This window comes from Myxocyprinus asiaticus, chromosome 30 (genome assembly GCF_019703515.2).
Source record: "Myxocyprinus asiaticus isolate MX2 ecotype Aquarium Trade chromosome 30, UBuf_Myxa_2, whole genome shotgun sequence".
Lineage (NCBI taxonomy): Eukaryota > Metazoa > Chordata > Actinopteri > Cypriniformes > Catostomidae > Myxocyprinus > Myxocyprinus asiaticus.
Genome location: NC_059373.1, coordinates 4,159,708 through 4,185,813, shown reverse-complemented (window position 1 = coordinate 4,185,813; position 26,106 = coordinate 4,159,708). Strand labels below are relative to the sequence as shown.

The 26,106-nt window shown below is 42.4% G+C and overlaps 1 protein-coding gene across 2 annotated transcripts; it reads left to right on the top strand.

The window, feature by feature from the left end:
* Nucleotides 1–2,685: 2,685 nt before the first annotated feature.
* LOC127420886 (CD209 antigen-like protein E) lies at nt 2,686–19,636 on the top strand. Of its 2 annotated transcripts, none has more exons than XM_051663479.1 (7): nt 2,686–3,172; nt 3,314–3,442; nt 11,827–11,916; nt 12,017–12,088; nt 12,591–12,742; nt 17,814–17,918; nt 18,113–18,280. In XM_051663479.1, exons 1-7 carry the CDS (start codon nt 3,097–3,099, stop codon nt 18,143–18,145), a joined length of 657 nt encoding a protein of 218 aa, XP_051519439.1. In that variant the 5' UTR covers nt 2,686–3,096; the 3' UTR covers nt 18,146–18,280. The 2 variants fall into 2 exon arrangements, with proteins under 2 accessions (XP_051519439.1, XP_051519438.1); XM_051663478.1 differs by having other exon boundaries at nt 2,724–3,172; nt 17,814–17,923; nt 18,113–19,636.
* The last annotated feature ends 6,470 nt before the right edge of the window (nt 19,637–26,106 follow it).

The window sequence follows — 26,106 nt, the reverse complement described above, 5'->3', positions numbered from 1 at the left end:
GCTGTTTGTCATATGCGTCATCTCTCTGCTACTGGTGTTGGGCTTTCCGTGCATTATGTCTGAAGTAGTGCAAAAATTCAGTAGATGCAGTGATTTTTTTTTTTAATAGAAGGTCTCCTATGATTCCTGGCATTCTGAAGGATTCAGCCTCACTTAATAATTGATATGAAACGATCTGTCAAAAATATAAGAACAGTTACAGGTTTGCGACACTCTACGACACAACAAGCAGGATTCCCATTTTCTCTGCCTACAAATACATCGGGACGCAGTCGAAAAGGACACCAGACATTCCATGGATGACTGAGCGCCAGGTGATAACATATTGATTATGTCTAATAAAAATTTAGCATGTCAAAGCTTTAAAGGAATATTCCAGGTTCAATACAAATTAAGCTCAATATACAGCATTTTTTGGCATAATGTTGATTACCAAATAATAATAATAATTTTGACTTGTCCCTTATTTTCTTGAAAAAAGCAAAAATAAAGATTACAGTGAGGCACTTACAATGGAAGTAAATGGGGACAAGTTTTATTGGGTTCAAAGGCATTCAAATTTTAAAAAAGTTTTTACGGCAATTTTAGTGTTTTAGGCATTATGTCATCTTGGCAACATAATTTTATCACACTAAAATCATGTTTACACACATATTGTTTACATCTTGTGGCTGTACTTTTGAAACAGTGAGTATTTTAACGTTTCCAGATTGGACCCCATTCACTTCCATTGCAAGTGCCTTGGAAGAGTTTAAATACATTTTTGTGGTAATAACATCATGCCACAAAGGCTGTCGACTGAGCAAAACTTTTTGAACCCGGAATATTCCTTTAAACACTTTCCAGCCATGTTTTTACTTCTTCAATCTCTCATTAATTAGAAGTTCTTTAAGCATTTTGTTGACTATTTCTCTCTCTATTTCTATTATTTGTTCTGTAGCTCGAACCGGCAGGTACTGCAATGTGTGTGCCGCATGTCAAGCAGGCAATTATCCAAGATTATTGGGACAAAACATCAAGCAGTGAGTCCCAGTCAATTATTTCCCATTTGTCTTGCAGCTGATAGAGTGACTGCCCAATCGACATTCACGCTGACCAATGCTGTGCCGCAGAATAATGGCTTAAAGAATGGTGATTGGAAAGATATGGTAAAGAAGATCAAAGAAATCATGGATAATAACTGCCGTGATAAACAAAACATCAATAAAGTCTTGGCCAACGTGCTGACAGGGGCGATACCAGGTAACATTACACTGAAAAAGGGAGTGAACATTCCCTCACACATTTGGATGGCATTTTGTTGCTATAACAGTACAGAACAAAAAATGGTCTTTCAAGCTTATTGGGCTATAAACGGAGCAAATGAAAGAGTAACTAGAAAAAAGAGCCTTGAAGAATTGCAGAATTTACTGAATGAGGAATGGGTGAAGAACATACAGCTGTTTTTCAACAAATGTACATAACGTAAACATGTACATCCCACTGAAAGTAGGGATAGAAAATCCCTGAACTGACCATTTATTCTGTTTGTAAGATTAGAGGTTTTGCTTGGCTCTTTTAACATCCTAACTGTCAGCATCTTACCTCCTGTAGTTTGTCTCCATGCCTCTAGAGGTCCCCTGTGTTCTCCTCTACCTTAGTTCTTCCTCGTGTGGCCTTGTTAGCGTTTTCCAGCTCACCTGTGCCTTGTTTCCCCCAGTGTATTTAAGTTGTGTTTTTTCCCTTGGTTCCTCACTCGGTTTTTGAGTCTCTGCCTTGTGTTGCCTGCCTTGTCTCGCTAAAGCCTCTCTAGCTACCCCAAGTAAGATGTCCTGAGTTCCTTTCACTGATTGTAATTGTTCACTGGCTTTGTTTTCTCCCCTCGTGGAGTTTTATTTTCTCCTTTGGTTTTGCCCATTGTTTTTTGTTTATGTGGTTTATACCTCGGTCCGAGAAGAACTTTTGTTGATTCATTTTTGCAAGGACTTTTTTGTTAATAAATCTACGTCTCCTGGAATACTGCCTTAAGTGTTTCATTTGGGTTCAATATTACCACTCCCGTGGCTCAGTGGTAGAACTCTCAACCACCACACCTGCCACCTGGATTCTAGCCCAGCTCGTGACACTAACAAGGCATCTTACAGTCCTTCTGTTCTTTTAGTCCATAAATATCCCACTTCAGCAGCTGTGTCTTTGTAAGAAAAAACTAATTTAGCACATAAAAATGCTTTTTAACACAACAAGTATGGTTTGTGGTAAATGTAATTGTTTGTGTTTTATCAAGACCAACGATAAATTTTCAGCCATGACTTGTTAATAAACTAAACTAAAATACAATAAACCAAAGCCACTGGCTCAGGAGTTAATCTGGAGTCCAGAGTATGTTATGAGTGGGACTGTGTGTAAACTGTAATTTCTTTTCTCTAATAAAGCTTGTGCAAATATTGGCAAATCAGAGTCACCTTTAACTTAAATGTTTAGACTGGAACAGTCAGTGTTTAAATGTTTAAATAGCAATTGGTGTATGTGTAAAGATTATTTATAGTCTCAATAGTTCACAATGTGTGTAGAAAACCAAGAGAGGGTCATTCTAAATTAAAACAGAAAAATAAATGTTTAGTTGGCATGTCCATGGATGCTTGAACTTTTTTACGTTCAAATTTATATGAATGAACACAACAAATAAATGAAACTTTAATTAATGAAACAATTAATTTAAAGTTTACACAATTCAATTTGATGGAATTTTGTTATGAAATTGGAATGCATCTTAAACAATATTTTTTTTTAGTGTATATCTTGTTTTATATTTTCTCTTTCATTTAAGACAAATGGGGTTATTCTGAAGAATGTTGTGGCTGTTTCTTTTTACATGAAATGAAAGTGAATGGCAATGGGGCTTGTGAAAGAAAGTAACAAAAGAGATCCATTCAACTTGTTTGCTATGTTACAACACTTAAAACCTCCGTATTCTGAAGAATATAAATCTGTTTTTGTGGCTCTTTCTACGTCACTTCCTATGTTGTATTTTCTGTCTGCACTTATATTTTCTGTGACTTCCTTGTTTTCAACTAAACCAAAAATCTCTGAGAACACATCTCCTGTCAGGTTAATGAAATGGACTCAATCTATGAAAATGTTGCTGACCTACATTCAATAACTGATACAGTTGGCAAAAGACCTCAAAACAAAGGTAAGATATTCCTGACATGGCATTAGAATTTACATTCTGCTCAGTTCTGTTTATATTATATTAGAGTGGGTTAGAGACAAAGTGTTGCATACTTATCTGTATGTTTGGGATCCTTTTATCACACTGAAATTTTAACCACAGGTAACCCCACTCAAAAGCAAGAAAAACAGAGAGAAGACCCTTCTTCCAAGTGGAGTAAAGTTTTTCTGATAATTCTCAGTGTCTCTCTTGCTTTCGCTCTTGGAGGCGTCTGTGCTCTCTGGATACTTTGTGAGTATAACTTTTATGGTGTTTCTACAGCACTTTTGCCTCACATGTCAAATCAAATCAAATCACTTTATTGTCACACAGCCATATACATAAGTGCAATGGTGTGTGAAATTCTTGGGTGCAGTTCCAATCAACATAGCAGTCGTGACAGTGATGAGACAGTATCAATTTACAATAACATCAAATTAACACAACACAATTTAAACATCTGTTATACACATAATTACACTCAACAATATACAAATAATAACATACACTGTACAGTATACAATACGCTGTTTTTGTTTTTTACTATATAGATACACATTATTCAATAAAAATTAAAATATATATATAAAAAAAGTGTGTGTGTGTGTGTGTGTGTGTGTGTGTGTGTGTGTATGTGTGTGTGTGTGTATATATATATATATATATATATATATATCACACACATGTACAGTATTGTACTGTATTGACATTCAGGCTGTCGGTTGATAGTCAGTTGTTAAGAGACATAATATAATAATAATATAATTTATGACAGTCCGGTGTGAGATATAAGAGTAAGGGTAATAAAGTGCAGTGCTGATGTATATTGATCATGAGATCAAGAGTTCAGAAGTCTGATTGCTTGGGGGAAGAAGCTATCATGGAGTCAGCTGGTGCGGGTCCTGATGCTGCGATACCGCCTACCTGATGGTAGCAGTGAGAACAGCCCATGGCTCGGGTGGCTGGAGTCTCTGATCCTGCGAGCTTTTTTCACACATCGCCTTGTATATATTTCCTGGAGGGAGGGAAGCTCACCTCCGATGATGTGTTTGGCAGTTCGCACCACCCTTTGCAGTGCTTTGCGGTTGTGGGCGGTGCTATTGCCGTACCAGGCGGAGATGCAGCCAGTCAGGATGCTCTCCACAGTGCAGGTGTAGAACCGTGTGAGGATGTGGCGGTTCATTCCAAACTTCCTCAGCCGTCTCGGGAAGAAGAGGCGCTGATGAGCCTTCTTCACAACGACTTCAGTGTGGACGGACCACGTGAGTTCCTCAGTGATGTGGACACCCAGGAACTTGAAGCTGCTGACTCTCTCCACTGGTGCTCCATTGATGGTGATGGGACTGTGTTCTCTGTCTTTTCTTCTGAAGTCCACCACAAGCTCCTTTGTCTTACTGACGTTGAGGGAGAGGTTGTGCTCCTGACACCAGTGTGTCAGAGTGTGTACCTCCTCTCTGTAGGCTGTTTCATCATTGTCAGTGATTAGACCTACCACCGTCGTGTCATCAGCAAACTTAATGATGGCATAGGAGCTATGTGTTGCCACACTGTCATGTGTGTACAAGGAATACAGTAGTGGGCTGAGAACACAGCCCTGCGGGGCTCCAGTGTTGAGGGTCAGTGATGAGGAGATGTTGCTGCCTATTCTAACCACCTGGCGTCTGCTTGACAGGAAGTCCAGGATCCAGCTGCACAGCGAGCTGTTTAAGCCCAGAGCCCGGAGTTTCTCATCTAGCTTGGAGGGCACTATGGTGTTGAATGCTGAGCTTTAGTCTACAAACAACATTCTCACATAAGTGTTCTTTTTTTCCAGGTGGGAGAGAGCAGTGTGTATTGTAGATGCAATGGCATCATCAGTGGAGCGGTTGTTGCGGTAAGCAAACTGCAGCGGGTCAAGAGAGAGAGGCAATACAGGGCAGATGTAATCTCTGATTAGTCTCTCAAAACATTTGCTGATGATGGGGGTCAGAGCAACAGGACGCCAGTCATTTAAACAAGTTATTTTTGATTGTTTTGGAACAGGCACAATGGTGGATGTTTTAAAGCATGTGGGGACTACAGACAAAGAGAGGGAAAGGTTGAAAATGTCCGTAAAAACACCAGCCAGCTGGTTCGCGCACGCTATGATGACGCGGCCCGGAATGCCGTCTGGGCCCGCGGCTTTGCGGATATTCACCCGTCGGAAGGATCGGGTAACATCCACTACAGAGACGGAGAGTGAACTAACCTCTGTAGCTTCAGCCGCGAGAGCTCTCTCCACGAGGGCGGTGTTATTTCCCTCGAAACGAGCATAAAAAGTATTTAGCTCATCCGGTAGAGAGGCAGCGGTGTTCATGGCGGAGTTTTTATTCCCTTTAAAGTCCGTGATGATGTTAATTCCCTGCCACATGCTTCTAGAGTTGGTGGTGTTAAACTGTCCTTCAATCTTGCTCCTGTACTGTCGTTTTGCTGTTTCGATAGTTTTTCGGAGGGCATAACTGGCTTGTTTATGCTCCTCCGCGTTCCCGGAATTAAAAGCGGAGGTCCACACATTAAGTGCCGCGCGAACATCGCTATTGATCCACGGCTTCTGATTCGGATAGATTCGTACAGTTCTGGTCGGAATCACTTCCTCTACGCACGTTCTGATGAAACACATTATGCTATCAGCGTAAAGCTCGATGTCGTCATCAGAGGCGGACCGGAATATCTCCCAGTCCGTGTGATCAAAACAGTCCTGTAGCGTAGAGTCTGATTGGTCCGACCAGCACTGGATCATTCTGAGGGTGGGTGCTTCCTGTTTCAATTTCTGCCTGTAAGCGGGCAGAAGCAGAATGGAAGAGTGGTCCGATTTGCCAAATGGTGGGTGGGGGAGGGATCTGTAGCCATCCCGGAACGGAGAGTAGCAATGATCCAAAACCCGGTCCCCTCGTGTGTTGAAACTAATGTGCTGGTGATATTTTGGTGCGACTGATTTTAAACTGGCTTTATTAAAGTCCCTGGTCACAATGAATGCGGCCTCAGGGTGCGCGGTTTCTTGCTCACTTATACTCCCATACAGTTCCTTGAGTGCCCGGTCTGTGTCGGCTTGTGGGGGGATGTACACAGCAGTGATAATGACCGCTATGAATTCCCTCGGTAGCCAGAATGGTCGACACAGAAGCATAAGAAATTCCAGATCAGGAGAACAGAAAGACTTGATGGAATGTACGTTCCTCTGATCACACCAGGATTTGTTGATCATAAAACATACACCACCTCCTCTAGTTTTACCTGAGAGGTCTTTCGCTCTGTCCGCTCGGTGCATGGAGAACCCCGCGGGTTCAATGGCTGAGTCTGGAATCTCCGCAGACATCCAAGTTTCTGTTAGGCAGATAATGCAGCAGTCCCTCGTCTCTCTTGGAAAGAGATCCGCGCTTTCAGCTCGCAGAGCTTGTTATCCAGAGACTGAACATTTGCCAGTAGAATAGTGGGTAGCGGGGGTCGATTTGCGCGGCGTCTTACTCTGATGAGAACGCCGGCTCTGTTTCCCCTTTTCCTCCTGCGTTTCCGCGGCCATGCTGCCCAGACAAAGGGCTCCGCTTGCGTGTTTGTAAACAGCGGGTCGGCATTGAGGAATGTGAAGTCCGGTTTTCGGTGTGAGATTGCTGAACCAATGTCCAAAAGTGTTTGTCTGTCGTAGACAATAAGGCAGACAACATCCAAGACAAAAAACATAAGAATTGTAAACAAAACAAACAAAACATTGCTATGTTGTGTCGGAGCTCGCAACGCAGCAGCCATACTCGGCGCCATCTTGAGTTCGAAACTCAAGTCAATTTACATGCAAGGCTAGACTCATACCAGGGTCCTCCCAGTTGCAAGTACAACATGCTAGAAGATGAGCCACCGCGCAACTTGATCGTACATAAATAAGCTTGTTAGGGTTGTCGATTTAATGCATTAATTCTGTGCGATTAATTTTATAAAAAATAACGTGTTAAAAACATGTACGCAATTAATCATGTCCCCGGAATGTAATAAGGACGATTCCTGAGAAATTCAAGCTTGAAGTACCACCTGTTTTCTCCAGGGGGCAGTAAGTGAAACTTCAGCTGTGTAGGCAATGCGCAGCTTATATAGAGAACAAACTCATAATATTGACTAAAAAACATATTACGGTGACTATATGTCTCCCCCTGAATAGTATGCACCCTTGAAAACCTCAAAAATCGACTGTCCACTATACAAAAATATACAACCATGTGTTTTTGATAATGTAAATATATTGTATGAGGTACCATACCATTTCAAATGTATTTACATTATCAAAAATACATGGATGATGGATATCCATTTTTATAAGGTCCATAATCAAAATACTGACAAAAAACATATTTACTTGAATAGATGTCTCCCCCTGAATGGTATGCACCCTCAAAAACCCAATGTCCACATTTTGATCATGTTAATACATTGTACAAGGGCCCATCCCATTTCCAATGTATTTACATTATCAAAAATACATGGATGATGGACATCCATTTTTATAAGGTCCATAATCAAAATACTGACAAAAAAAACATTTACTTGAATATATGTCACCCCCTGAATAGTATGCACCCTTCAAAACCTCAAAAACCCACTGTCCACATTTTGATCATGTTAATACATTGTATGAGGGACCATCCCATTTCCAATGTATTTACATTATCAAAAATACATGGATGGTGGACCTCAATTTCTATAAGGTCCATAATCAATATAGACAGATAGAGCGAGCACATATTGAGAATTGCACTGTGCAAAAGTGTTAAAAGTGTACTTTTTAGCAAAAAAATCACAGTTTAAATTTGTTTTCCAATTTTCTCCAATCTTCTTGATATTCAAAACATGAACAGGGGAGGTCCAGACAAGCACAGAAGGGCAGGTTTCAGCTCTCTAAGTTGTCCCAACTCTGAGATATGGAGATCCCACCTGCAATGTATACAATACAAAAATATACATGGTTGGCGGACAGTGTATTTTTGAGGATTTGAAGGGTGCATACTGTTCAGAGGGAGTCACATAGTCACCTAAATTTGTTTTTTAGTCAATTATTTGATCTTGTACCTTTAAAAATGGATGTCCACCAACCATGTATATTTGATCATGTAACAAAGCTGGGCGTTCCTGCATGACAGAGTCAAAATACCCTGAAATGTAGAGCAAACACCTAGGGGCTTCGAATGCTTATTCATTGGGCCCTCATGAACAACATATTGAAGTTTTATTTCGATTGGTGCAGGGTAAGTACTTGAAAAAAAATTAGGAAAAATATTCAGGAAAAATAACTGTCACTTTTCACTCAAAAGCCAGCCAATTAAGCACTTAACCAACTCATTCAGACTTCAAACTTTGCACACTGTCTAGGGGACCCCTGAGAAGATATAGATTTCAAACGAGTCATTTGGAGGTTTCTGAGTAGTGTACATAAACAGAGTATAGAAATGAATGGTATACATTGCACGTGGACGAAGGCATGGCATCACATCGGTAGATCCGACAGACCCCAAATTTCACCTGGTGACACGTCCAGTGCCCCTCAACAAAATCCTAAGGGGACTAGAGCCTAGGATGCAAAAAAGTCTTTTTCATTATTTTAAATAGACCTCCCTGCCTGCCATAGGAAACAATGAAATAGCCTGTAGGCCTGTGTGCAGCAGTACATTCATCAGAGGCTTTAATACTTAGCAAGCACCCAGGGCCTCCAAATTCTAGGGCATGATTTGAGGGCCTCTGATGGTCGAGGATCTCAATTTTCAAGGTCCTATGACCTTTCGACCCCTCTTTTCTAGACATCCCACTTGCAATGTATACCAATGTAATTTTCATACTTGGTTTTTGAATGTCTTCCCTAAAGGGGCAAATTTTGTGTCAAAAGAGGTCAGAGGGTCACGTAACTCTGGACACTGTCTGAGGACACACCCATGAGACATATATGTCGATTTTAGAACATTTTGAGCTTTCTGAGCACTGTCCAAGAAATTGTATAATAAATTAATGGAATACATTGCAGGTGGAATTTTTCTAAAAGGTCGCACAGGCCCCAAATTTCACACGGTGGTAGCCTGAGGTCCCCCATACAACATATTATGAAGACAAGGCTCTAGAAGAAAGAGAAAGATTTTTGGCCATTTATGCAAGAATCTCTCACACAGCGCTCTTCCACTTATGCACAGACAGAGACTTTTGAATGCTCAGAGTCAGCTAGGGTAGGGTTTGAAAATTCACTATGGAAGCTTCTAGAGCCCCCAAATTGGGAGGCTCGATCGGGGGCCCCCAGGACTACGAGGATCTAGAGTATCAAGTTCCTGCGACCTTTTGACCCCTCTTTTCTTGACATCCCACTTGCAATGTATACCAATGTAATTTTTATACTTGGTTTTTGAAAGCCATCCCTAAAGGGGCAAATTTTGTGTCAAAAGAGGTCAAAGGGTCACGTAACTCTGGACACTGTCTGAGAACACACCCATGAGACATGTCGATTTTAGGATGTTTGGAGCTTTCTGAGCACCTTCCACCAAACCAGTATTAAAGTGAATGGAATATATTGCACGTGGAATGTGCCCCCTTATCGCACCCAGAGGTCCCAGAGACCCCAAATTCGACAGGGTGGCACCCCGAGGGGCCCTCGATAAGATAATAGCAAGGCATATGATTCCGGTGACTTTTTGGTCGATGGTCAAAAAATGCATTTAAAGGGCACTCGGCAGGCACAGCGGGCACCAACCTTGTGCTCCGAGGCAAATTCGAATTAAAAAGAGCAAAAAATGGCAAGTGCCACGAAGGTCCATAAAAGCACTCAGGATGATCTTGTGGGATGCCCAGGTGCTGCCCGGTACCAATCGTGGTGCTGTATGGCATCAGGGGGCAACCTGGAGCCTAAGGCATGTAAATGCACTTTTTACTGGGTAAGGGGCAAAATACTGTGTCTGTGGATGTGAGGATGACTACGGAGGATGAATACTGGGTAATTGGGCACTATATAGGATTCGTAGACATGAGGAAGAGTTTGGGGAGACTATACGGTAAGAGGACACAATACCAGCCCTGTGGCCACTTAATATGGTAACTATGTCACCATGGATGATACGTGGAAAGGGGGATGCCCGGAGTAGAGCGCGAAGCCCCATACAGGTGTCCATACAGAGAGTTTGGGCCCTGACTCGATATTACCTCCGGTAAGGCGAGAACATCCAATTCGTCATATAGCTACTATGCAAACGGCATCCAAAATCGTGATACGATCCCTCGCACCATGTATGCGACCAATGGCAATGTATTTGAATGGGCGTTAGTCCAGAAACCATGTATTTTCCCTTACCACTGTGCCTCTTCAGTGTGCGGCTGGTGAGCCCACTTGACGTATTTGCCACATGTTACCTCCCCTTTGGGCAGGATGTGGTCTCCGTGGGGTCTTTTCCCCCTGAAAGAGTAGGATAGGAAAAGAACACCTTCCCCGGTGCATATATTGAGCGTTAAATGGCCCCAGCCGAATAACTAAATACTCTGTGGAGAGAAAACGTAGAAAGAAATGCTCCCATACTAGAAACTTCTCTTCCTCACCCCGTTTTTTGGGGCGTTGGGGGAGGCTACGTGCAGTCCGAGTGCATCTGCTATTACACACGCAGTAGCCTGCTTGCACCTGCATCGGCAGTTCACGTAACGCGGTTCAGCTAGTTGTGACGTTTTGTATAGAGATCCCTATTGTCACTACATCGACACAATGTCGAATGAGTGACAGATAGGGAACATCTTGTTTACTGTCGTAACCTCCATTCCCTGATGGAGGGAACGAGATGTTGTGTCCCTCTTGCCACAATGCTGTACTGCCCACTGAAATGTCTGAGACCCTGTCTCGGCTCCTCAGCACAAAACCTGAATGAGTGGTTGGGAGCCAGCTCCTTTTATACCCACATGTCCAGGGGAGTGGCATGCAAATTCCACTCGCCAATTCCCATTGGCCTTTTCTCAAAGATCAGAGGTGTTTGGGGCTCCCAAGTGCGACCCCTAGTGTCACTACATCGACACAACATCTCGTTCCCTCCATCAGGGAACGGAGGTTACACAAGTAACCACGACGTTTTACTCGTGGTTTGTGTGAGAGGGAATAAAATGCATTGTTGTTTTTCGCAACTCTAGCGCTTATTTCACCAGAAAACACCAGGAAGCCACATGAAGTCATTTTGTAAAAATGTAGTTATAATATAATGTGATTCTATGAGATCAGGGCTGCATTTCCCAATAGCATTGTAAGCCTAAATAGATTATAGAAACCATTGGTGGCAAGGATTATTTAACTTAATTTTTCAATGCTTTTTGGAAACCCAGCCTAGGTTGGTTAAGGTTCTACCCCCTTGAACCCTAGTAGGTAACTGTTTTTAATTCCTGATCTAAAATACTTGTCGCGTTATCCTGTTGTGCCTTTATACTGCACAGTATGTACTGTATTGATTGTGTACAGCCGATTAAATATAAGACACGCTCTGCCAAACCAGTTTGGAAACCGCTGCTCTAAAGGACTGATTTTAAGAGGCAAATTTTCTGTGGAGTAGTTTGCAGTTTATGCTCATTTTTTTGACTGCCCAACACTGGTTGACACCACTTCTAATGCTATTTTCTTTCTCTTTAATCAGATGTTAATAAGATTGCAGATTTTGAATCACGGAATGAACAGTACATTATGGTTTCGAAGCAACTGTTGGCTCAAGAGAAAAACAACATAAGTGAGAAAAATATGTTTCATTAACAGCAAAGCAGACAGAAGAGTGTTTACAGAACTGACCATGTGACTGACTTTATCTTTTTGTATTCCCATTTTACAAGTCATGATGAAAGAGCTTGAGGAACTTAAATCCAACTACAGTGAAGTTACAGAACAGCTCCTCTTTAATGCTGGTCAGTAGACTTAGACAAAACATATGAATATTTCTGATCCAGAATGATTTACTCCCAAAAGCCTCAGGATCTAGAGAGCTGACTCTTTCTTTCAACTATGCATCATTTACAGTTCAATTTTTTTGAAAGCATACCTCTAAATGGCAGCTTGTTTCTCCTATGCTTCCTAATTATCTCTGCCCCAGCCATGGAGAAAGAGGCCAAGTTTGAATTGACATACTACCATACTACTCTTACTGTTTCAACCATAAGCAGATATGGCAGAAGTAGTAAGAGTAGTATGAGTAGTATATCATTTCGAACTCAAGAGTATATTGAATATACAGTTTAGTATAACAGTCATTGAGAATGGCTGTCTTTTAACAATGATAAGTTGTCAGTTCGAGACCCCAACACAAGTGTAATCAAATATTTCTGCAAATTGAACCAAAGTTTGATAAACCACAAGAACTTCATGACTTGAAAAATGGAAGGTTTTATAACACTTATTTAACATTTACAGCTCAGAGTTGCAATATCTCTTTGGGTGGCTGGATATCTTGTCTTGGAAAGCTATATTTCTTCAGCTCTGGTAAACTTAACTGGTCATGCAGCCAGGATGACTGTGTTTCAAAAGGAGCTAACCTGGTCACCATAACCAGTAAACAAGAACAGGTGAGTCAGAGATATTATAAAGTAATTAATATTGGATGTGTGCTTAATGAAAACTTGACTTACAACTGACATGATTTAAGTTTTTATTATATAGATAACCTATTTTCTGTTCTTTTTTTATATTTGTCGTATAATTTTTTTATTAAAAACTGAAATATCAATGTTAAAAATAAAAAAATCTTTACGCCAATACAAATACAAAACGGCACGACTATTGAACTGTGTTACGTGGACTAGTGGGGCGAGAAGGGCAGATATCTGTTTGACTTGTAGCCAGCGCACCCGGCCATCACGTAACCTCCCCCAATGCTCTTGTGGGCGTCAAATGGTCCTCTGCACCTCAGGGACAAGTTGACTGCTCAAAAAAAAGAGGACCGGCCGCTAAAGGAACAAAATCGTTCAGCTGGGGTACATAGAAGGTCCATGTTGGGGGGTGTCCCTCCAAAGAGGAGGACATCATGGAGACCACACCCCACCCATGGGTGGGGGGGGCTTTCAAGTGGAAATACGTCACATGGTCTTACCAAGTCTAGTCGGAAGCACGTCATGTGGAAGGGTCCCGTGGTAGGTCCTACCGAGGGGGGAGGAGTTTCTATAGACCCGGTGACCCGGGGCAGAGGGGCGTCTGCCCAAGGAAGACGTGGTTTACCAACGGGGAAACCACTTTGTGGAAAATACATGACATGGGGTTACCAATGGGGTAACCAGCGCATGTGGAGCATCTGCCCCAGTACAGGGCCTAATTAGCACACGTACTGGGCCGGTGGTGAGTTTCTCCGAAAACTTGCCAGCCACAGGGCTAAGGAGGAAGGACATCCAGGGTCCACACTTTTGTGAATGCGACTGGGAGAAAGAGCATACGTCTTCGCCTCAAGGGAGAGGAAAGGTGCTATGTGCAAGTGGTACACCCAGCCAGCTGTCCCAAGACTTACCTGTTTGAACCTGACAACACACGGGAAGAAACCGGCTCAACCTGGAGGTTCTGGAACCTCGTAAAGGTGTTAGGTGTTGCCCAGCCTGCTGATCTACAAATGTCTGCTAGAGAGGCACTGTTGGTCAGAGCCCAGGAGGCCGCTACACCCCTGGTAGAGTGGGCACACAGCCCCATGGGGGGGGGGGCACGGCCTGGGTGTGATATAACATAGCGATGGCGTCAATGACCCAGTGGGCGATCCTCTGCTTGGAGACAGCGCTTCCTTTCCGCTGTCCCTCAAAGCAGACAAAGAGCTGCTCGGAGCTTCTAAAGCTCTGCGTGCGATCTAAGTAGATGCGCAAAGCATGCACCAAACACAGCAATGCCAAGGCTGGGTCTGCCTCCTCCTGGGGCAGTGCTTGCAGGTTCACCACCTGATCCCTGAACGGGGTCGTGGGAACCTTGGGCACATAGCCCGGTCGGGGTCTCAGGATCACGTGAGAGTCACCCAGGCCGAACTCCAAGCACAGTTTGCTGACAGAGAACGCCTGCAGGTCCCCTACCCTCTTGATGGAGGTGAGCACTGTCAGGAGGGCAGTCTTCAAAGAGAGTGCCTTTAACTCTACCGACTCTAGGGGAAGAACACCACTTAGCGAACAGACGGCACTTCAGGTCATACAGGCGCCTCATCGAGGGAGCCCTGGCCTGAGTGATCATGTCTACCATTGCCGGTGGTAGGCCACTTAAGTCTTCCACGTCCCGTGCAAGGGCCAGATATAGAGATGGCCAGAAAGACGGTTCTTCCTCAGGGAAATTCGCCGGGGGGGGAATGGGCTGTCGCGAGGAGCGTGAGGTCCGAGAACCAAGTCCGGGTGGGCCAATAAGGTGCCACTAGGATGACCTGCTCCTCGTCCTCCCTGACTTTGCACAACATCTGTGCAAGTAGGCTCACTGGGGGAAACGCATACTTGCACAGCCCCAGGGGCCAGCTGTGTGCCAACACATCTGTGCCGAGGGGAGCCTCAGTCAGAGAATACCAGAGCGGGCAGTGGGAGGATTCCCGGAAGCATACAGGTCCACCTGCACTTGACCAAATTGACTCCAGATCAGCTGGACCACCTGAGGGTGGAGTCTCCACTCTCCCCTGAGCGTGACATGCCACAACAGCGCATCCACTGTGCTGTTGAGGCTGCCTGGGATATAAGTGGCTCGCAGTGACTTGAGCCGCTGCTGACTCCAGAGGAGGATACGGCAGGCAAGTTGCGACATTCGACGAGAGTGTAGACCACCTTGGCGGTTGATGTATGCAACTGTTGCCATGTTGTCCGTCTGGACCAACACGTGCTTGCCCCAGATCAACGGCAAAAGCCTCCGCAGGGCAAGCAATACTGCCAGCAACTCGAGGCAGTTGATGTGCCAACACGGTCGCGGAGCAGTCCAAGGGCCGGTGGATGCGTGCCCATTGCACACGGCGCACCAGCCATGCTTGGAGGCATCCATCGTAACCACGATGTGCCTGGAGACCTGCCCTAGGGGAACTCCTGCCTATAGGAATGCTAGGTCGGACCAAGGGCTGAACAGACGGCAGCAGACCTGCGTGACGAGCACGCAGTGTGCGCCGTGGCACCATGCCCATTTCGCGACTCGAGTCTGGAACTAGTGCTGAAGGATGCCAAGAGCCTCTGAAAATATTTCAGTGGGACCGACGTCTTCTGTCTGAACGTACTCAGACAGTTCAGCACTGACTGTGCACACTTGTTTGTGAGGCACGCCATCATTGAGACCGAGTCTAACTCCATACCAAGAAAAGAGATGCTCTGAACCGGGGAGAGCTTGCTCTTTTCCCAGTTGACCCGAAGCCCCAGCCGGCTGAGGTGCATGAGCACCAGGTCCCTGTGTGCACACAACAAGTCCCGCGAGTGAGCTAGGATCAGCCAGTCGTTGAGATAGTTGAGAATGCGGATGCCCATTTCCCTTAGCGGGGCAAGGGCTGCCTCTGTGACCTTCGTGAAGGAGCAAGGTGACAGGGACAGACCAAAGGGGAGGACCTTGTACTGGTATGCCCGGCCCTCGAAAGCAAACCGCAGGAAGGGTCTGTGTCGAGGTAAAACCGAGACATGGAAGTATGCGTCCTTCAGGTCTACCGCTGCAAACCAATCTTGATGCCGGATGCTTGCTAGAATGCATTTCTGCATCAGCATCTTGAACGGGAGTCTGTGCAAAGCCCAGTTCAGAACTTGCAGGTCCAAGATTGGCCGCAACCCGCCGCCTTTTTTGGGTACGATGAAGTAAGGACTGTAAAACCCCTTCTTCAACTCGGCTGGAGGAACAGGCTTGATCGCGTCCTTCTGTAGGAGGGAGGTGATCTCTGCATGCAAGGCAGCGGCGTTCTCACCTTTCACCGCAGTGAAGTGGACGCCGTTGAACCTGGGTGGATGCCTGGTGAACTGAATCGCATAGCCGAGTCAGACAGTCCTGATCAGCCAAAGCGACGGGTTGGGGAGTGCGAGCCATGCCTCCAAGTTCCGTGTGAGGGGGACCAAGGGAACAACCATATCGGACGTACTGGCGGGCGGGGCCTCACGACGGGGTGGAGCCTGAGGTGCCACTTGTGGCTGTGCCGAGTCTAAGGACATCAAAGCACTTACCTGGCTCCTTGTGACTATCCCCAGAACAGCCTGCGGAGGAAGAAGTGGAGACCATCACATTGGGAACAGACTTGTGCCACAGCTGGGTGCGCGGGGGCGGAAGCCCCACCTCTGGGGCACTGAACCTGCCAGAGAAAAATGCCACTGTCCGTCCCCAGGAACCAATCGTCGAGCCGCAAGTGTTCGGGGGAGCATAGGGTTCCACTCCAGCCCGACACTCGTGGCTGCCCGGGCAAGCTTGGCCGCCAGCTCCACGTCCGCCTGCGACTGGACCACCATACCCGAGGGTGGGAGTCTAGCTGAGTCTTCCGCGTCAGACACGGCGAGCCTGTTCTCTAATGCTGCAATGGATATCTCATCCTCTTCGCAAGTTCTGAACGAGGCCACGAACCTGCGGTCTCATCCCAGAACCCAGCCGGGGCATACGAGCGTGTAGGGGAATGGGAGGTCCGTGGGGGGTTACCCGGTGGAGAAGCTCCCATTGAAGTCCCCAAATCACCCCCAGTGCTAACTGACTCAGCCTCATACCCGTAGGTAGAAGGACCGAGACGTGGAGCCGCTGGGGTGGCTTTCTTTCAGACGAACCACTAGACCACTAGATGGTGCCATAAACATGTGAAACAAGAGCAATAGTATTTTTTTATAAATTAACATTAACCATTATTAATGCATGTTGTAAAATGATATTGTTCGTTGTTAGTTCGTTAGTACCTAATACGTTTAGTTAACAAACAGAACCTTATTGTAAAGTGTTACTCTGTAATTATTATACTTGCCCTTTCCATGACCTCATATTCATTGAGGCACTAGTTTATTTGTACTTCTAGGGAAAAAAGAAATTATTTCAGTATTTCTCAAAAAAGAAATACTGACTTGTCACCGCACCTAAAATACACACTTTCACTCGTACATTTAAATACATTCTAAATGAACATCTTCATGCTGGGTAATAACCCACAACCCTACATTGGACAAACTGCTATAGAAGATGGATGGATGGATGGATGCTGGGTAATAAAATTTATTGGACATGTTATTTGTTACCTACCAAGCTAAAGTGTGCATATTTTTTTAGCGCTTTCTCTTAAAACATTTTTTGCAGTGGTTCTATGCATGTTTTAAAGTTACGACAATATTCACATCGGTGGGGCCCATTTTATGTTTTCGCATAGGGCCCAACAAACCCAAGAGCTGACCCTGCTAGCATCTAAAGTCCACCCCTCTTCCATTGGTTGGTTAAACAGATAGTACAGCCCCAAACTCATGCCATTGATCGAGCCAATTTTGCTATGTTGGGCTGGACAAATTGTTCAAACAAACAGAAATGTTTTGATAATGCCACAGAGCCACAATGTATATGACTATATTTAAAACAACTACAAGTGCTTACTTACAGTTGACTCTGCATAATAAGATGGTGTGCAAGAAAGAGTTTTAACATAAAAAAAAAATACACACATCACCAAACTAATTGTGTGACAGTATAACCTCAGTGCATTTTCTCCATTAGGAATTCTTGGTCTCTAAAATTAACATGACTCACTGGATTGGTCTTAATGATCTGGATACTGAGGGACACTGGGTTTGGGTGAATAACCAAACTCTAGATACACAAGTACAGTAAGAGCTCTGCATGTGTGATCTGTGTTTTTGTTTGTCATAAATGTACAATTTATTTTCCTTAAAGTAATGACAAATATCAGTTTCCGGATGACAAATTACAGAGCTGTGAATTTATAACAAGAAAGAGAACCATTTGAAAAAAAAAAAAAGCATTAAAAAAACAACATTAATATCTGTCTCTTAAAGGTTCTGGTTCAGTGTGGGGCAAAGAGAACCTGATAACTGGAAGGAAGAGGATCCTTTAGGAGAGAACTGTGCAAGTCTGGGAGATCATTTAGGCAATTATAACACTTGGTTTGATGCTTCTTGCAAAAAACATAAAAGGTATATCTGTGAAAGAAATATTAATTTAACTCCATCAGTGAAATGGAAGATGTCTGTTTAGTGTAGACTGAAAAAAAAAAAAAAACATTTAGCAAATTGTACCGTTTCCTGGAAATCAGGCCACCACCGCATGCAGATGCACACTTCTGTTTTTCTCCGCAGCTCGTTCTCTGTTCCATTTAAATCACAAAGTAAAACACGCAGCCATTTTTGCCACTGTTTCTGGTTTATTACAAATCTGTATTCCTGGAGGGGTACTGAACCCAGGACAACTCACATCAACAGCAAAGATCATACCATTGGACCAACACGTTGACTAAATTTACAAGGACACCAGAAAGCGATTTATTTCGAGAAAGAGGGTTACTAAGAGAAAACAGCATTCAGCTTTACACTGTATAAGTACTCTTTACCCCCATATACATGAGGCTCGGTCAGTAAGCAGCTTTCTCCACAGCAATGTAATTCCCAACAAACATGGCATTCGAGGCTCTAGAATTTACTCAGAATAGCACCAAAGACAAAAAACATCCAGTGAGTGGCAGTTCAGTGGATGGAAATGTCTTGCTGATGAGAGAGGTCAACAGAGAATGGCAAAACTGGTTCGAACTGACAAAATCTACGGTAACTCAGATAACCGCTCTGTACAATTGAGGTGTTTGTTTGTGCTGACGATATTAGGCAGGTGGTTTTAATGTTGTGGCTGATCGGTGTAGATGTCAAGATATTGTTCAAAAGATTAAGCACTGTAGTGGGACTTACCTGTGTAAAATGTCTCTACTTCATTTTTATTTTACAAACTGGGTGTATATTTTCACATATTCTATCAGGAAACTTATATGTGCCATGCGTGTAAACTCTTTCATGAACTGGTGTGAAGTTTCATTTAATTTTCTTTGAGCACACTGTTTATAAAAATTTTTTTTTTAAAAAATACTGTTTTCTTTTAATGTGTCATGATTAAATAAATGTTATTTTTTGTAACATATTATATGTTAGAAGCTTAGATTATATTCAAATAATATTACAGGCAAATAAATTCAGTGTTTTCATCTGTATCATCTGTACAGAAATGATTATGTCAGCGACTTTCTCTGTCTTTTTGTTTTCCAATTTTCCTCAATTTTCTCTGCACCAGTCCTGCTGAGAGAGCTTGAGGATCTTAAATCCAACTTCGCAGTTTATCAGTCACACCTTATTAGGTGGCCTTAACTACTGTGTACTAACATTAAATACACACAAGACTATGTATACAAGACTGTCACCAAGACAAATTCCTTGTATGTGTAAGCATACATGGCAGTAAAGCTGATTCTGATTCTTCTCAGTGTTAGAGAACAGCTCCTCTTGAATGGTCACGAGTTATATCTGTTTTATATTCATGCAAACAAGCTTAACACAAAGTCTGTATGATTATATCTGAATCAGCATGGTTTATTCCTACAGCTTCCAGTTTTGTTTTCTATTTTATTAAAAAGTCTATTCTATGATTACAAGTTAATATTTTGAGTGTTTTTCTCTTTCATTTTTGTCTACTAGACATTGTGAGAAAGCTTGATAAACTTACTGACAAGTACAACAGAATTAGAATTACGAGAATTGTTTCTATTTCAGACTAATGCACACATAGGTGTAGGTAAAGAGTATTATTTCTGCACATTGAACCTTGATTAACCTCATAATGTTCATGATGCTTGTCATGGTAAATGACTAAACTAAAAACAACTGGTCAAGAAGTTTGAGCCTGAAGAAGAGCTGACCTGGTCACTATAATCAGCAAAACAGAACGGGCAGGGAAATTTTTAAGGAATTGATGTTGGATGTGATTAATGAATCAAATAACTTTACTTTGAGCTGATTTCATCAGAATATAAACAGAGACAGCATTACATTGTTTCGGATGTGTTGGAAGCTCAAATCACATCTCTACTTAATTTGTATTTATTTATTTATTTTTATCAGAGACGTTTCGTTAATAACTGTATGTTAATACACGCTCGGGTAATTGGTATTGCACATTGTGCATAGTAAAGTACAAATAATTACTTTATGCTATACATAATTTGATCACAACACTGTATGTTCATTGTATGTTGATGTATACAATTTGGTACAAATCTTACCTTTTTTATCCAAACAACTGACCTCTCCACTGAATGTGAAACTTGATTAAATTGTATAACATTATGACACACGTGCCTTTTCTCTAATAAGAATTTCTGGCTTCTAAAGTAAGAGACTCACTAGATTGGTCTTTATGATGTGGACACTGAGGGACAGTGGTTGAATAACCAAACTCTCAAAGAAACAGGAGTACTGTAAGAATTTGTTTGTGTTAATGTAACAAAAAAAAAGTTATAGTCTTACTGTATATAGTGTTATACTCTAGTGAAATATTTTTGAAGGTTCTGGCCAGGGAATCTTAGCATTTTATTGTCATTTGTTTGATTTAATATTTAGTCTTTTCAGATGGAAAACATTTATACATTTAAATGATGTGATCCAAAGTGCATTTGAACGGCGGTGAAACACTTTCTTATGTTGTGTTACATTCATACGAGCAGACAGAGAAGTAAGTTTGAAGTAAGTTTGGAGCAGAAGAAATAGAAATAAACCTTGTGTAAATTGTCAGCTTTACGCTAAGTTAAAATGCTATTTCTAGCCATTTTACATGCAACCAGGCACGATCACATTTTTTTATCAAGAAAATTCATAATTTCTTTTTTTTCTAGCAAGACCTTTGATATTACGGCAAAAGTCATAATCTTGGTAATACTTTTTGTATTGTTTTTCTGTAAAAATATCTAAAAATCCTTAAAACAAGATCGATTTGATTTATCCTCTTTTAGAAACAACACTGCATAAGATATTTAGGTTTTTCAGAGAATGTATTTTTAATGTGTACTTTGTCTTACTGTACTGGCAGAGTTTTTATAGTCAAAACAAGTGAAAAAATCTACCAGTGCTGAAGAAGTAATCCAAAGTATTTAGAATACGTTACTGACCTTAAGTAATCTAACAGAATACGTTACAAATTATATTTTACAGCATGTATTCTGTAATCTGTAGTGGGATACACAAAAGTAACCCTCCCAACCCTGTATATACAGTATTTACAGTGCATCCGGAAAGTATTCACATCGCTTCACTTTTTCCACATTTTGTTATGTTACAGCCTTATTCCAAAATGGATTAAATTCATTATTTTCCTCAAAATTCTACAAACAATACCCCATAATGACAACGTGAAAGAAATTTGTGTGAAATCTTTGCAAATTTATTAAAAATAAAAAACGATAAAAATTACTTGTACATAAGTATTCACAGCCTTTGCCATGACACTCAAAATTGAGCTCAGGTGCATCCTGTTTCCACTGATCATCCTTGAGATGTTTCTACAACTTGATTGGAGTCCACCTGTGGTAAATTCAGTTGATTGGACATGATTTGGAAAGACACACACCTGTCTATATAAGGTCCCACAGTTAACAGTGCATGTCAGAGCACAAACCAAGCCATGAAGTCCAAGGAATTGTCTGTAGACCTCCGAGACAGGATTGTATCGAGGCACAGATCTGGGGAAGGGTACAGAAAAATTTCTGCAGCATTGAAGGTCCCAATGAGAACAGTGGCCTCCATCATCCGTAATTGGAAGAAGTTTGGAACCAACAGGACTCTTCCTAGAGCTGGCCGCCTGGCCAAACTGAGCGATTGGGGGAGAAGGTCTCACTAGGGAGGTGACCAAGAACCCGATGGTCACTCTGACAGAGCTCCAGCGTTTCTCTGTGGAGAGAGGAGAACCTTCCAGAAGAACATCCATCTCTGCAGCACTCCACCAATCAGGCCTGTATGGTAGAGTGGCCAGACGGAAGCCACTCCTCAGTAAATGGCACATGACAGCCCGCCTGGAGTTTGCCAAAAGGCACCTGAAGGATATATATATATATATATATCCTGATCCTGAACAAATTATTCATATGAGCTGGTTCTTTTTAATTTACAGTGCAAAAAAAAACAGCACATTTAGTGTTGTCTGAATCCTGAACAAATGACTCTTATGAGTTGGTTCTTTTGAATCTACAGTACAAAACATACAGCACGACCAGTGCAGTCTGAATCGCAAACAAATGACTCTTATCAGCCACTTCCATTGAATTCACAGTGCAAAACATACAGCACATCCAATGTAGTCCAGATCCTGAACAAATTACTCATATGAGCTGGTTCTTTTTAATTTACAGTGCAAAAAAACAGCACATTTAGTGTTTTCTGAATCCTGAACAAATGACTCTTATGAGTTGGTTGTTTTGAAGCTACAGAGTGAAACATACAGTGCGACAAGTGTAATCCATAACCTGAACAATTGACTCTTATGTGCTGGTTCTTTTGAATTTACAGCACAAAACATACAGCACGTCCAGTGAAGTCTGAATCCCAAACTAATGATTCTGAGTCAGTTCTTCTGAAACTACAGCGTGAATCATAAAATGCAACCAGTGTAGCCCGATTTTCGAATGAGTGACTATATTTGTCAGTTCTTTTGATTCTACACCACAAAACATACAGCAACATTTACCTCCCGAAAAAAGATATTTGATCAGCTGGTTCTTTTCAGTGATTAAAAAATGTACTGAACCGAAGTTCGTCATGTCCGACTCAAATGAACAAAGAACGGTTACTAAGTTATGCGTAATTAAGGCTCATGAGACCTAAATAAGAGTAATTACTGGAGGGTTGTTGATATGTCAGTGTGCAGTTACAGATACACATTGGGTTTTGCTGAAGTGAGTGGTATTTTATAAAATTGTAATGAACTCAGGCTTGGTGGTGGGTTTGAATCCATTTGCACAAGTTTAATAAATCCAAATCAACAGGTAAAGGGATGGTCAAAAATACAGGCAAAGGTCGAGGATAAAAATAGACAGTCCAAATGGGCAAACAAGACAAAAACAGTTATTCAATAAACATGAAGTCCAATAAACAGGCAAAAGGTCATAACATGAAGCAGTCACAACTGCAATGGCGAAAACGATAAGTAAGGCAGGTAAGACTGGCAATACTTCACAATGTGTTGTTGGAAAGCATGGCTCTTTATTGATAGCAAACACTGTAGAAGAAAATGGAGTGTGATCAGTATTCGGGTGATTGCTCCTTTTGGTGGTTGGAGGAAGCAGATGTTAAAAAAATGAGTGACTGAATAAAATATTATTCAATATTCAATATACGGCTTTTACTCTTAAATACCTTAAATCTTATCAGAATTGCATTTCTTCTAAATATTTCTTCCTTACAACTAAAAGAATTGTAATGGAATTGTTAAGGAACTGGAATCATTAAGAATCAGAACTGGAATCGTAATCATTAAATTCCCTTACATTTCCCATTGTGAACAAGGTGTCATAATTCCTCTCTATTTTCCCTGTTGTCTTTGTCGTTTTTTTGTCTGTGTGAGTTTGTGCTGTGCACATGGCTTAGTCTAATATGTATGTTTGCGCTGTGCTCTCCCAACTCTGCCCCCTCGTTCCCTCTGGCCTCACCCCTAGTTTAGTCCTCATCACAGAGCCATAGCTAGTGGGATTAAAGGTGGTAATAATTGTAGGGGCCCACAGGTCCAGGAGGGCCCCACATCAAATTCCAAATTGTATTTTTTTATAGGAAAGGGGCCCAGAGCCCTGAATACTTTACTACGGCCCTGCCTCATCATGTTGATTGTCTTCACTTGTTCCTTATGTGCTTTGTCTGTATATATTGTGTTCCCTTTCCTTGTGTTTGTTGGATCGTTGTGTTTTCATGTCTGTTGATCGGTGTTCTGTTTCTACTCCAGTCTAATTTGTTATATTGTTTTTCAGTTGTCAGTTTATTATCATGTTTCTTTTTGTTTTCTCCATCGTGAGAGTTTTGTGTTTGTTGTGTTTATTTCGTTAATAAAGATTAGTTTTTTGCATTCCTGCATTTGGGTCCCAATACCTAAAAATAACGTGACAGAACAATCTGACCAAGACGGGACCCAGCAGGAATGTGTTTTTTTTCCCGTTTGAATCCCCTTCCCCTACTCGTCGAGATCATGCTGCCCAGCGTCTCTTTGATCTTCATCAGGGGAACCAGTTAGTGAGGGAGTATTCACAGGAATTTATAGCTTTGGCCTCTGGCTTGGGCTTCAACCAGAAATTGTGGCATGCCTGGTTGAGCCCATCAAGTCTTGTGTTCCTGTTGGGGATGAGGGTGGGAGTATTTGTGAGACCATTAAATTGGCTTTAAAGTGGGATTATCTTATCTCAGCCTGTGTCTCCCTCTCTTCATCCCGGCCCAAGGACACAACAATGCCCACTCACCAACAGTGGGTGCTGCAGTCGCTCTTCCCATAACTGGGAGGAGGAGGAAGAGACGGAGCTCCACAACTCAGCCTGCAGCTGACCGCCAGGATGCGACTGACCTCGAGGAGGCAGCTGAGCCCCCTGACTGCGAGGAGGCAGCTGACTCTGCCACAGCAGTCCTTCCGTCCATCTGTAAGTGAAGGAGACAGGCTCCTGTGTCAAAATCAGCTGCAGCTCGCCACGAGGGGTCAGAGTATGCTGCAGCTCGTCACGAGGAGTCCGAGTCCGCTGCAGCTCGTCACGAGGGGTCTGAGTATGCTGCAGCTCACCATGAGGGGTCCGAGTCTGCTGAAACCACAAGGGGTCCGAGGCACTGCAGCTCGTCACGAGGGGTCCGATTATGCTGCAGCTTGCAACGAGGAGTCAGAGTACGCTGCAGCACATCACAAGGGTTCCAAGTATGCTGCAGCTCGTCATGAGGGGTCCGAGTATGCTGCAGCTTGCCAAGAGGTGTCAGAGTAAGTCAAGTCATTTTTATTTATATAGCGCCTTTCACAACACACATCATTTCAAAGCAGCTTAACAGAAGATCAGGCATTAACAGAAGATAAAACTGTAATATCTATAATGTCTTAGAGTCATCATTGAGTAGTTTGATAAAATACAATTGTGAATTGTTTAAAAAGAAGTAATTAAATAATAATTGTATTTATAACCACAGTGAGCAAGCCGAAGAGTATGCTGCAGCTCGCCATGAGGGGTCTGAGTATGTTGTAGCTCTCCTGGAGGTTGTTAACATTCCATCTACCATCTCAGCAGCCTCCAACGCCCAGTCTGACCCTTCGCCAGTGGGCCGATGCCCAGTCTGAGTCCTGCCCAGTGGCCGCCACCCAGTCTGATCACTGTGCCTTAATGTTTCTCCAACCCTTCAAAGAAACCACCACCATATTATCTTTTAAAAGTCACAAAACGTAAAACTAAACTCATATTTTGGATCTTTAACGACACAAATATGAATAATACCAATAAATCCCATTCCATTAGAAAAATGGAATTAGATGCTGTCCACCTATAAAAATGTTGTCCTGGCCCGTCACTGTGAGTGATTCACTACTGTCATCAGAAATTTTTAAGGCATAATTGACATTGTATTTCTGCCATTGTATTTCTTTGTCTTTTTTCCTTCATCTTTATTTCTAGTCCCATATATGTAATTTACTCTTTATCAAACTGAAAATCTCTAGTTTAATTCCAGTTCAAATCTTGAAGAGTGGCTTCTGAGAACTGAGTACTGGTAAAAATAAATAAATAAATAAATAAAATATCAAGCAAAAAGACTACTCTACAAAAACTTTTTTTTATGACTTGTAGGATTTTGGTAAAGTAGTCTTTTTGTTTGATATTTTATTTATTTATTTATTTATTTTTATTTACTTCCTGAGGGGTGCATTTGCTGTTTGTATTAAGACTGATATTTTGTGTGACTTCCTTCTCAACCAGTACTCAGTTCTCAGAAGGCAATCATTCTTTTGGGTTGGTGAA

What these genes read in the sequence shown, in the direction of transcription:
- LOC127420886 (XM_051663478.1), top strand. Translation starts at nt 3,097, where the DNA reads ATGGACTCAATCTATGAAAATGTTGCTGACCTACATTCAATAACTGAT. An exon ending in CTGTGCTCTCTGGATACTTT is followed by an intron (nt 3,443 to 11,826) that starts GTGAGTATAACT and finishes CTCTTTAATCAG; the next exon opens with ATGTTAATAAGATTGCAGAT. An exon ending in TAACCAGTAAACAAGAACAG is followed by an intron (nt 12,743 to 17,813) that starts GTGAGTCAGAGA and finishes TTTCTCCATTAG; the next exon opens with GAATTCTTGGTCTCTAAAAT.